Here is a 14,008-nt window from a genome sequence, read left to right as displayed (position 1 = left end):
TAAATATACTGGGATTAGACCTAGTGTTGGTTACAGTAGTAAATATACTGGGATTAGACCTAGTGTTGGCTACATGTTACAGTAGTAAATAGACTGGGATTAGACCTAGTGTTGGCTACATGTTACAGTAGTAAATAGACTGGGATTAGACCTAGTGTTGGCTACATGTTACAGTAGTAAACATACTGGGATTAGACCCAGTGTTGGCTACATGTTACAGTAGTAAACATACTGGGATTAGACCTAGTGTTGGCTACATGTTACAGTAGTAAATAGACTGGGATTAGACCTAGTGTTGGCTACATGTTACAGTAGTAAATATACTGGGATTAGACCTAGTGTTGGCTACATGTTACAGTAGTAAGTCGCTCTGGATAAGAGCGTCTGCTAAATGACTTAAATGTAAATGTAAATGTAGTAAATAGACTGGGATTAGACCTAGTGTTGGCTACAGGTTACATTAGTAAATATACTGGGATTAGACCTAGTGTTGGTTACAGTAGTAAATATACTGGGATTAGACCCAGTGTTGGCTTCATGTTACAGTAGTAAATAGACTGGGATTAGACCTAGTGTTGGCTACATGTTACAGTAGTAAATAGACTGGGATTAGACCTAGTGTTGGCTACATGTTACAGTAGTAAATAGACTGGAATTAGACCTAGTGTTGGCTACATGTTACAGTAGTAAATATACTGGGATTAGACCCAGTGTTGGCTACAGGTTACAGTAATAAATAGACTGGGATTAGACCTAGTGTTGGCTACATGTTACAGTAGTAAATAGACTGGAATTAGACCTAGTGTTGGCTACATGTTACAGTAGTAAATAGACTGGGATTAGACCTAGTGTTGGCTACATGTTACAGTAGTAAATAGACTGGGATTAGACCTAGTGTTGGCTACATGTTACAGTAGTGAATAGACTGGGATTAGACCTAGTGTTGGCTACATGTTACAGTAGTAAATAGACTGGGATTAGACCTAGTGTTGGCTACATGTTACAGTAGTAAATAGACTGGAATTAGACCTAGTGTTGGCTACAGGTTACAGTAGTAAATATACTGGGATTAGACCTAGTGTTGGTTACAGTAGTAAATATACTGGGATTAGACCTAGTGTTGGTTACATTAGTAAATATACTGGGATTAGACCTAGTGTTGGCTACATGTTACAGTAGTAAATAGACGGGGATTAGACCTAGTGTTGGCTACATGTTACAGTAGTAAATAGACTGGGATTAGACCTAGTGTTGGCTACATGTTACAGTAGTAAATAGACTGGGATTAGACCAAGTGTTGGCTACATGTTACAGTAGTAAACATACTGGGATTAGACCCAGTGTTGGCTACATGTTACAGTAGTAAATAGACTGGGATTAGACCTAGTGTTGGCTACATGTTACAGTAGTAAATAGACTGGGATTAGACCAAGTGTTGGCTACATGTTACAGTAGTAAACATACTGGGATTAGACCTAGTGTTGGCTACATGTTACAGTAGTAAACATACTGGGATTAGACCCAGTGTTGGCTACATGTTACAGTAGTAAACATACTGGGATTAGACCTAGTGTTGGCTACATGTTACAGTAGTAAATAGACTGGGATTAGACCAAGTGTTGGCTACATGTTACAGTAGTAAACATACTGGGATTAGACCTAGTGTTGGCTACATGTTACAGTAGTAAATAGACTGGGATTAGACCAAGTGTTGGCTACATGTTACAGTAGTAAACATACTGGGATTAGACCTAGTGTTGGCTACATGTTACAGTAGTAAACATACTGGGATTAGACCCAGTGTTGGCTACATGTTACAGTAGTAAATATACTGGGATTAGACCTAGTGTTGGCTACATGTTACAGTAGTAAATAGACTGGGATTAGACCTAGTGTTGGCTACAGGTTACATTAGTAAATATACTGGGATTAGACCTAGTGTTGGTTACAGTAGTAAATATACTGGGATTAGACCCAGTGTTGGCTACATGTTACAGTAGTAAACATACTGGGATTAGACCTAGTGTTGGCTACATGTTACAGTAGTAAATATACTGGGATTAGACCTAGTGTTGGCTACATGTTACAGTAGTAAATAGACTGGGATTAGACCTAGTGTTGGCTACAGGTTACAGTAGTAAATAGACTGGGATTAGACCTAGTGTTGGCTACATGTTACAGTTGTAAATATACTGGGATTAGACCTAGTGTTGGCTACATGTTACAGTAGTAAATATACTGGGATTAGACCTAGTGTTGGCTACATGTTACAGTAGTAAATAGACTGGGATTAGACCTAGTGTTGGCTACATGTTACAGTAGTAAATATACTGGGATTAGACCTAGTGTTGGCTACATGTTACAGTAGTAAATAGACTGGGATTAGACCCAGTGTTGGCTACATGTTACAGTAGTAAACATACTGGGATTAGACCTAGTGTTGGCTACATGTTACAGTAGTAAACATACTGGGATTAGACCTAGTGTTGGCTACATGTTACAGTAGTAAATAGACTGGGATTAGACCTAGTGTTGGCTACAGGTTACAGTAGTAAATAGACTGGGATTAGACCTAGTGTTGGCTACAGGTTACAGTAGTAAATAGACTGGGATTAGACCTAGTGTTGGCTACAGGTTACAGTAGTAAATAGACTGGAATTAGACCTAGTGTTGGCTACAGGTTACAGTAGTAAATATACTGGGATTAGACCTAGTGTTGGTTACAGTAGTAAATATACTGGGATTAGACCTAGTGTTGGTTACAGTAGTAAATATACTGGGATTAGACCTAGTGTTGGCTACATGTTACAGTAGTAAATAGACTGGGATTAGACCCAGTGTTGGCTACATGTTACAGTAGTAAACATACTGGGATTAGACCCAGTGTTGGCTACATGTTACAGTAGTAAACATACTGGGATTAGACCTAGTGTTGGCTACATGTTACAGTAGTAAATAGACTGGGATTAGACCCAGTGTTGGCTACATGTTACAGTAGTAAACATACTGGGATTAGACCCAGTGTTGGCTACATGTTACAGTAGTAAATATACTGGGATTAGACCTAGTGTTGGTTACAGTAGTAAATATACTGGGATTAGACCTAGTGTTGGCTACATGTTACAGTAGTAAATAGACTGGGATTAGACCCAGTGTTGGCTACATGTTACAGTAGTAAACATACTGGGATTAGACCCAGTGTTGGCTACATGTTACAGTAGTAAACATACTGGGATTAGACCTAGTGTTGGCTACATGTTACAGTAGTAAATAGACTGGGATTAGACCTAGTGTTGGCTACATGTTACAGTAGTAAATAGACGGGGATTAGACCTAGTGTTGGCTACAGGTTACATTAGTAAATATACTGGGATTAGACCTAGTGTTGGTTACAGTAGTAAATATACTGGGATTAGACCCAGTGTTGGCTACATGTTACAGTAGTAAATAGACTGGGATTAGACCTAGTGTTGGCTACATGTTACAGTAGTAAACATACTGGGATTAGACCTAGTGTTGGCTACATGTTACAGTAGTAAATATACTGGGATTAGACCTAGTGCTGGCTACATGTTACAGTAGTAAATAGACTGGGATTAGACCTAGTGTTGGCTACAGGTTACAGTAGTAAATAGACTGGGATTAGACCTAGTGTTGGCTACATGTTACAGTTGTAAATATACTGGGATTAGACCTAGTGTTGGCTACATGTTACAGTAGTAAATATACTGGGATTAGACCTAGTGTTGGCTACATGTTACAGTAGTAAATAGACTGGGATTAGACCTAGTGTTGGCTACATGTTACAGTAGTAAATAGACTGGGATTAGACCCAGTGTTGGCTACATGTTACAGTAGTAAACATACTGGGATTAGACCTAGTGTTGGCTACATGTTACAGTAGTAAACATACTGGGATTAGACCCAGTGTTGGCTACATGTTACAGTAGTAAACATACTGGGATTAGACCTAGTGTTGGCTACATGTTACAGTAGTAAATAGACTGGGATTAGACCTAGTGTTAGCTACATGTTACAGTAGTAAATAGACTGGGATTAGACCTAGTGTTGGCTACATGTTACAGTAGTAAATAGACTGGGATTAGACCAAGTGTTGGCTACATGTTACAGTAGTAAACATACTGGGATTAGACCTAGTGTTGGCTACATGTTACAGTAGTAAACATACTGGGATTAGACCCAGTGTTGGCTACATGTTACAGTAGTAAATATACTGGGATTAGACCTAGTGTTGGCTACATGTTACAGTAGTAAATAGACTGGGATTAGACCTAGTGTTGGCTACATGTTACAGTAGTAAATAGACTGGGATTAGACCTAGTGTTGGCTACAGGTTACATTAGTAAATATACTGGGATTAGACCTAGTGTTGGTTACAGTAGTAAATATACTGGGATTAGACCCAGTGTTGGCTACATGTTACAGTAGTAAACATACTGGGATTAGACCTAGTGTTGGCTACATGTTACAGTAGTAAATATACTGGGATTAGACCTAGTGTTGGCTACATGTTACAGTAGTAAATAGACTGGGATTAGACCTAGTGTTGGCTACAGGTTACAGTAGTAAATAGACTGGGATTAGACCTAGTGTTGGCTACATGTTACAGTTGTAAATATACTGGGATTAGACCTAGTGTTGGCTACATGTTACAGTAGTAAATATACTGGGATTAGACCTAGTGTTGGCTACATGTTACAGTAGTAAATAGACTGGGATTAGACCTAGTGTTGGCTACATGTTACAGTAGTAAATATACTGGGATTAGACCTAGTGTTGGCTACATGTTACAGTAGTAAATAGACTGGGATTAGACCCAGTGTTGGCTACATGTTACAGTAGTAAACATACTGGGATTAGACCTAGTGTTGGCTACATGTTACAGTAGTAAACATACTGGGATTAGACCTAGTGTTGGCTACATGTTACAGTAGTAAATAGACTGGGATTAGACCTAGTGTTGGCTACAGGTTACAGTAGTAAATAGACTGGGATTAGACCTAGTGTTGGCTACAGGTTACAGTAGTAAATAGACTGGGATTAGACCTAGTGTTGGCTACAGGTTACAGTAGTAAATAGACTGGAATTAGACCTAGTGTTGGCTACAGGTTACAGTAGTAAATATACTGGGATTAGACCTAGTGTTGGTTACAGTAGTAAATATACTGGGATTAGACCTAGTGTTGGTTACAGTAGTAAATATACTGGGATTAGACCTAGTGATGGCTACATGTTACAGTAGTAAATATACTGGGATTAGACCTAGTGTTGGCTACATGTTACAGTAGTAAATAGACTGGGATTAGACCCAGTGTTGGCTACATGTTACAGTAGTAAACATACTGGGATTAGACCTAGTGTTGGCTACATGTTACAGTAGTAAACATACTGGGATTAGACCTAGTGTTGGCTACATGTTACAGTAGTAAATAGACTGGGATTAGACCTAGTGTTGGCTACAGGTTACAGTAGTAAATAGACTGGGATTAGACCTAGTGTTGGCTACAGGTTACAGTAGTAAATAGACTGGGATTAGACCTAGTGTTGGCTACAGGTTACAGTAGTAAATAGACTGGAATTAGACCTAGTGTTGGCTACAGGTTACAGTAGTAAATATACTGGGATTAGACCTAGTGTTGGTTACAGTAGTAAATATACTGGGATTAGACCTAGTGTTGGTTACAGTAGTAAATATACTGGGATTAGACCTAGTGTTGGCTACATGTTACAGTAGTAAATAGACTGGGATTAGACCCAGTGTTGGCTACATGTTACAGTAGTAAACATACTGGGATTAGACCCAGTGTTGGCTACATGTTACAGTAGTAAACATACTGGGATTAGACCTAGTGTTGGCTACATGTTACAGTAGTAAATAGACTGGGATTAGACCCAGTGTTGGCTACATGTTACAGTAGTAAACATACTGGGATTAGACCCAGTGTTGGCTACATGTTACAGTAGTAAATATACTGGGATTAGACCTAGTGTTGGTTACAGTAGTAAATATACTGGGATTAGACCTAGTGTTGGCTACATGTTACAGTAGTAAATAGACTGGGATTAGACCCAGTGTTGGCTACATGTTACAGTAGTAAACATACTGGGATTAGACCCAGTGTTGGCTACATGTTACAGTAGTAAACATACTGGGATTAGACCTAGTGTTGGCTACATGTTACAGTAGTAAATAGACTGGGATTAGACCTAGTGTTGGCTACATGTTACAGTAGTAAATAGACGGGGATTAGACCTAGTGTTGGCTACAGGTTACATTAGTAAATATACTGGGATTAGACCTAGTGTTGGTTACAGTAGTAAATATACTGGGATTAGACCCAGTGTTGGCTACATGTTACAGTAGTAAATAGACTGGGATTAGACCTAGTGTTGGCTACATGTTACAGTAGTAAACATACTGGGATTAGACCTAGTGTTGGCTACATGTTACAGTAGTAAATATACTGGGATTAGACCTAGTGCTGGCTACATGTTACAGTAGTAAATAGACTGGGATTAGACCTAGTGTTGGCTACAGGTTACAGTAGTAAATAGACTGGGATTAGACCTAGTGTTGGCTACATGTTACAGTTGTAAATATACTGGGATTAGACCTAGTGTTGGCTACATGTTACAGTAGTAAATAGACTGGGATTAGACCTAGTGTTGGCTACATGTTACAGTAGTAAATAGACTGGGATTAGACCTAGTGTTGGCTACATGTTACAGTAGTAAATAGACTGGGATTAGACCCAGTGTTGGCTACATGTTACAGTAGTAAACATACTGGGATTAGACCTAGTGTTGGCTACATGTTACAGTAGTAAACATACTGGGATTAGACCCAGTGTTGGCTACATGTTACAGTAGTAAACATACTGGGATTAGACCTAGTGTTGGCTACATGTTACAGTAGTAAATAGACTGGGATTAGACCTAGTGTTAGCTACATGTTACAGTAGTAAATAGACTGGGATTAGACCTAGTGTTGGCTACAGGTTACATTAGTAAATATACTGGGAGTAGACCTAGTGTTGGTTACAGTAGTAAATATACTGGGATTAGACCCAGTGTTGGCTACATGTTACAGTAGTAAACATACTGGGATTAGACCTAGTGTTGGCTACATGTTACAGTAGTAAATATACTGGGATTAGACCTAGTGTTGGCTACATGTTACAGTAGTAAATAGACTGGAATTAGACCTAGTGTTGGCTACAGGTTACATTAGTAAATAGACTGGGGTTAGACCTAGTGTTGGCTACATGTTACAGTAGTAAATAGACTGGGATTAGACCTAGTGTTGGCTACATGTTACAGTAGTAAATAGACTGGGATTAGACCTAGTGTTGGCTACATGTTACAGTAGTAAATAGACTGGGATTAGACCTAGTGTTGGCTACATGTTACAGTAGTGAATAGACTGGGATTAGACCTAGTGTTGGCTACATGTTACAGTAGTAAATAGACTGGGATTAGACCTAGTGTTGGCTACATGTTACAGTAGTAAATAGACTGGAATTAGACCTAGTGTTGGCTACAGGTTACAGTAGTAAATATACTGGGATTAGACCTAGTGTTGGTTACAGTAGTAAATATACTGGGATTAGACCTAGTGTTGGCTACATGTTACAGTAGTAAATAGACTGGGATTAGACCTAGTGTTGGCTACATGTTACAGTAGTAAACATACTGGGATTAGACCCAGTGTTGGCTACATGTTACAGTAGTAAACATACTGGGATTAGACCTAGTGTTGGCTACATGTTACAGTAGTAAATAGACTGGGATTAGACCTAGTGTTGGCTACATGTTACAGTAGTAAATAGACTGGGATTAGACCTAGTGTTGGCTACATGTTACAGTAGTAAATAGACTGGGATTAGACCTAGTGTTGGCTACAGGTTACATTAGTAAATATACTGGGATTAGACCTAGTGTTGGTTACAGTAGTAAATATACTGGGATTAGACCCAGTGTTGGCTTCATGTTACAGTAGTAAATAGACTGGGATTAGACCTAGTGTTGGCTACATGTTACAGTAGTAAATATACTGGGATTAGACCCAGTGTTGGCTACAGGTTACAGTAATAAATAGACTGGGATTAGACCTAGTGTTGGCTACATGTTACAGTAGTAAATATACTGGGATTAGACCTAGTGTTGGCTACATGTTACAGTAGTAAATAGACTGGGATTAGACCTAGTGTTGGCTACAGGTTACAGTAGTAAATAGACCGGGATTAGACCTAGTGTTGGCTACATGTTACAGTTGTAAATATACTGGGATTAGACCTAGTGTTGGCTACATGTTACAGTAGTAAATATACTGGGATTAGACCTAGTGTTGGCTACATGTTACAGTAGTAAATAGACTGGGATTAGACCTAGTGTTGGCTACATGTTACAGTAGTAAATATACTGGGATTAGACCTAGTGTTGGCTACATGTTACAGTAGTAAACATACTGGGATTAGACCTAGTGTTGGCTACATGTTACAGTAGTAAACATACTGGGATTAGACCTAGTGTTGGCTACATGTTACAGTAGTAAACATACTGGGATTAGACCTAGTGTTGGCTACATGTTACAGTAGTAAATAGACTGGGATTAGACCTAGTGTTGGCTACATGTTACAGTAGTAAATAGACTGGGATTAGACCTAGTGTTGGCTACATGTTACAGTAGTAAATAGACTGGGATTAGACCTAGTGTTGGCTACAGATTACAGTAGTAAATAGACTGGGATTAGACCTAGTGTTGGCTACATGTTACAGTAGTAAATAGACTGGGATTAGACCTAGTGTTGGCTACAGATTACAGTAGTAAATAGACTGGGATTAGACCTAGTGTTGGCTACAGGTTACAGTAGTAAATAGACTGGGATTAGACCTAGTGTTGGCTACAGGTTACAGTAGTAAATAGACTATAGAATACTATCGTACCTGAGTTTCTCCAGGGTCCAGCAGTGGGTGGCCCCATTCTTATGGTCCTGAACCTCCACAGCTACGATGGTCCTGGGGAACGGGCGGGTCGCTCTGTCCTTGGCTGCCTCAGGGGGCAGCAGGTCAGTGGGCAGGGGGGAGTACAGGGTGTCGGTCAGCAGCACAAACTGGAACTGGACCTGGGGGAGAGGGGGGCACAGGGTTAGTAATACACAAAGGGACAGTTCAGAACCTGGGTTCAAATTGTATTTCCCGAACATCCCGCCTCATCTGTCATTCCAGTCAGACCCAATCAAACACTCAAATCATTTGGAAAACTAAAAAACAAAACTACATGAACCCAAGTCTGTGACAGTTATGTTTCCGTGGAGATGTGCTGAATTGTTCTCAAACCTTCTTCTTGAGTTCCACGCTGATGGCGTTAGCCTCCTTGAGGAAGATGGCGTTTCCCCACAGCTGGTCTCTGAGGGAGGTGAACTGGTAACAGCGCCACTTCCTGAAACCCCACAGGGCTAGCTCCGCCTCCCTCTCCGTCCACTGCACTGTGGAGCCCAGAGGGTACAACAAGATGACCCAAACATCTGAGTTCAACATCAACACATTGTATGTGTGTACAAAGGGATGCTAATTTAAATGCAGAGCCTCGTCCTTAAACATGCACATTGACGGTAAGATCATGTGACAAATAAAGTTTGATTTGATTTGACATACACTTAAATTATGTGGACACCCCTTCAAATGAGTGGATTCGGCTATTTCAGCCACACCCGTTGCTGACATGAGTATAAAATCGAACACAGCCATGTAATCTCCATAGACAAACATTGACAGTAGAATGGCCCGTACTGACGAGCTCAGTGACTTTTAAACGTGGCACCGTCATAGGATGCCACCTTTTCCAACAAGTCAGTTCGTCAAATTACTGCCTCGCTAGAGCTGCCCCGGGTCAACTATAAGTGCTGTTATTGTGAAGTGGAAACGTCTAGGAGCAACAACGGATCAGCCGCGAAGTGGTAGACCACACAAGCTCACAGAACGGGACCGCTGAGTGCTTAAGTGTGTCGGGCGTAAAAATGGTCTGCCGTCGGTTGCAACAGTCACTACTGAGGTTCCAAACTGCCTCTGGAAGCAACGTCAGCACAATAACTGTTCATTGGGAGCATCATGAAATGGGTTTCCATGGCCGAGCAACCGCACACAAGCCTAAGATCACCATGGGCAATGCCAAACGTCGGCTGGAGTGGTGTAAAGCTCGCCGCCATTGGACTCTGGAGCAGTGGAAATGCATTCTCTAGAGTGATGAATCCCACTTCACCATCTGGCAGTCCGACGGACGAATCTGGGTTTGGCAAATGCCAGGAGAACGATACCTGCCCCAATGCATAGTGCCAACTGTAAAGTTTGGTGGAGGAGGAATAATGGTCTGAGGCTGTTTTTCATGGTTCAGACTCCTTAGTTCCATTGAAGGGGAATCTTAACGCTACAGATTTTAAAGGATTCTGTGCTTCCAACTTTGTGGCAACAGTTTGGGGAAGGCTCTTTCCTGTTTCAGCATGGCAATGCCCCCATGCACAAAGCGAGGTCCATACAGAAATTGTTTATTTTTTAATTTTATTTTACCTTTATTTAACTAGGCAAGTCATTCGTATTTTCAATGACAGTCTAGGAACAAGGTTAACTGCCTTGTTCAGGGACAGAACGACATATTTTTACCTTGCCAGTTCGGGGATTTGATCTTGCAACCTTTCGGTTACAAGTCCAACGCTCTAACCCCCAGGCTATCTGCCGCCCCACGACCGATTTGTTGAGATCAGTGTGGAAGAACTTGACTGGTCTCCACAGAGCCCTGACCGCAACCTCATCGAACACCGTTGGAATGAATTGGAACGCCAACTCTGAGCCAGGCCTAATTGCCCAACGTCAGGGCCCGACCTCACTAATGCTCTTGTGGCTGAATGGAAGCAAGTCCCCACAGCAATGTTCCAACATCTAGTGGAAAGCCTTCCCAGAAGACTGGAGGCCTGTTATAGCAGCAATGTTCCAACATTTAGTGGAAAGCCTTCCCAGAAGACTGGAGGCCTGTTATAGCAGCAATGTTCCAACATTTAGTGGAAAGCCTTCCCAGAAGACTGGAGGCCTGTTATAGCAGCAATGTTCCAACATCTAGTGGAAAGCCTTCCCAGAAGACTGGAGGCCTGTTATAGCAGCAATGTTCCAACATCTAGTGGAAAGCCTTCCCAGAAGACTGGAGGCCTGTTATAGCAGCAATGTTCCAACATTTAGTGGAAAGCCTTCCCAGAAGACTGGAGGCCTGTTATAGCAGCAATGTTCCAACATCTAGTGGAAAGCCTTCCCAGAAGACTGGAGGCCTGTTATAGCAGCAATGTTCCAACATCTAGTGGAAAGCCTTCCCAGAAGACTGGAGGCCTGTTATAGCAGCAATGTTCCAACATCTAGTGGAAAGCCTTCCCAGAAGACTGGAGGCCTGTTATAGCAGCACAACAGGGTACCAACTCCAATGGAATGAGATGTTTGATGAGCAGCTGTACACATACTTATGGCCATGTAGTGTAAATTCTCTTCAATATATAAGTTATATAGAACATTCCAGCTGTTATTTTGTTGGAATTATTAACCTTGTTTTGAGCAGTTTCATACTATACAGTTCATTTACAGTTCTGAAAATGTTAGATTTGCTCCATATTAATGATTTCATGATTTTGGAATGAGATGTTCGACAGGCAGGTGTCCACATACTTTTGGCAGTGTAGTGTAAATAAAAGTCAGTAACCAGTGACGTACCTTCCTCCTCAGGCTCCTCTTCTTCCTCTCCTACTACCTCAGGGTAATATCGGTCCACCTGTTTCTGAAGGGCTTCCAGCTTGCTCTCATAATCCTGTGGAAATTGGTCACATGATCAGGCTTTAACTAGAAAATAATTCAGACTTAATGTAATTCAGACTCAGACTTAATGTAATTCAGACTTAATGTAATTCAGACTCAGACTTAATGTAATTCAGACTTAATGTAATTCAGACTCAGACTTAATGTAATTCAGACTTAATGTAATTCAGACTCAGACTTAATGTAATTCAGACTTAATGTAATTCAGACTCAGACTTAATGTAATTCAGACTTAATGTAATTCAGACTCAGACTTAATGTAATTCAGACTTAATGTAATTCAGACTCAGACTTAATGTAATTCAGACTTAATGTAATTCAGACTCAGACTTAATGTAATTCAGACTTAATGTAATTCAGACTCAGACTTAATGTATGAACAAAAGGGTAATATTTTGGTGCTCTTGTCCATTGGTTAACAGGTCTCACCATCCTCTGCTGTTCCAGCAGGTTGTGTGTCTCTTCTCTCTCTTTACGGTACTGGTCTTCCAGCTCCTGCAGCCTGAAGACACAACCACAGACTCAACCACAGACACAACCACAGACTCAACCACAGACACAACCACAGACACAACCACAGACACAACCACAGACACAACCACAGACACAACCACAGACACAACCACAGACTCAACCACAGACACAACCACAGACACAACCACAGACTCAACCACAGACACAACCACAGACTCAACCACAGACACAACCACAGACACAACCACAGACACAACCACAGACTCAACCACAGACACAACCACAGACACAACCACAGACACAACCACAGACACAACCACAGACTCAACCACAGACTCAACCACAGACACAACCACAGACACAACCACAGACACAACCACAGACTCAACCACAGACTCAACCACAGACTCAACCACAGACACAACCACAGACTCAACCACAGACTCAACCACAGACACAACCACAGACACAACCACAGACACAACCACAGACACAACCACAGACACAACCACAGACTCAACCACAGACACAACCACAGACTCAACCACAGACTCAACCACAGACTCAACCACAGACACAACCACAGACTCAACCACAGACACAACCACAGACTCAACCACAGACACAACCACAGACTCAACCACAGACACAACCACAGACTCAACCACAGACTCAACCACAGACACAACCACAGACACAACCACAGACTCAACCACAGACACAACCACAGACACAACCACAGACACAACCACAGACTCAACCACAGACTCAACCACAGACACAACCACAGACACAACCACAGACTCAACCACAGACACAACCACAGACTCAACCACAGACACAACCACAGACTCAACCACAGACTCAACCACAGACTCAACCACAGACTCAACCACAGACACAACCACAGACTCAACCACAGACTCAACCACAGACTCAACCACAGACACAACCACAGACTCAACCACAGACACAACCACAGACACACCACAGACCACAGACACAACCACAGACACAACCACAGACACAACCACAGACTCAACCACAGACACAACCACAGACTCAACCACAGACACAACCCAGACTCAACCACAGACACAACCACAGACTCAACCACAGACACAACCACAGACACAACCACAGACACAACCACAGACACAACCACAGACACAACCACAGACACAGACACAACCACATACACAACCACATACACAACCATAGATGTCATCTCAACTCTCCCTCACTCACAACCACAAGACTCTTCCACAGACTCCTCTCAACTATCCCTCACTCACAACCACAGACTCAACCACAAACACAACCACAGACACAACCACAGACACAGACACAACCACATACACAACCACAGACACAACCACATACACAACCATAGATGTCATCTCAACTCTCCCTCACTCACAACCACAAGACTCTTCCACAGACTCCTCTCAACTATCCCTCACTCACAACCACAGACTCATCTCAACTCTCCCTCACTCACAACCACAGACTCATCTCAACTCTCCCTCACTCACAACCACAGACTCATCTCAACTCTCCCTCACTCACAACCACAGGCTCATATCAACTCTCCCTCACTCACAACCACAGACTCCTCTCAACTATCCCTCACTCACAACCACAGACTCATCTCAACTATCCC

General features: G+C 41.8%; 1 protein-coding gene across 27 annotated transcripts in view; it reads right to left on the bottom strand.

The window, feature by feature from the left end:
* LOC118380532 (kinesin-like protein KIF1A) overlaps positions 1-14,008 on the bottom strand; it is a 201,121-nt gene that overhangs the window by 90,033 nt on the left and 97,080 nt on the right. For all 27 annotated transcript variants that reach the window (XM_052475533.1, XM_052475537.1, XM_052475543.1 and 24 more), the window contains 4 exons: positions 12,301-12,373; positions 11,770-11,863; positions 9,361-9,509; positions 8,968-9,146 (listed from right to left, as the gene is read on the bottom strand). In XM_052475533.1, coding sequence (XP_052331493.1) covers positions 8,968-9,146; positions 9,361-9,509; positions 11,770-11,863; positions 12,301-12,373 — 495 coding nt within the window. The remainder of the gene's footprint in view (positions 1-8,967; positions 9,147-9,360; positions 9,510-11,769; positions 11,864-12,300; positions 12,374-14,008) is intronic.

This window comes from Oncorhynchus keta, chromosome 22 (genome assembly GCF_023373465.1).
Source record: "Oncorhynchus keta strain PuntledgeMale-10-30-2019 chromosome 22, Oket_V2, whole genome shotgun sequence".
NCBI lineage: Eukaryota > Metazoa > Chordata > Actinopteri > Salmoniformes > Salmonidae > Oncorhynchus > Oncorhynchus keta.
Note: the sequence above shows the minus strand (reverse complement) of the source record. Positions and strands in the feature narration are given on the sequence as shown.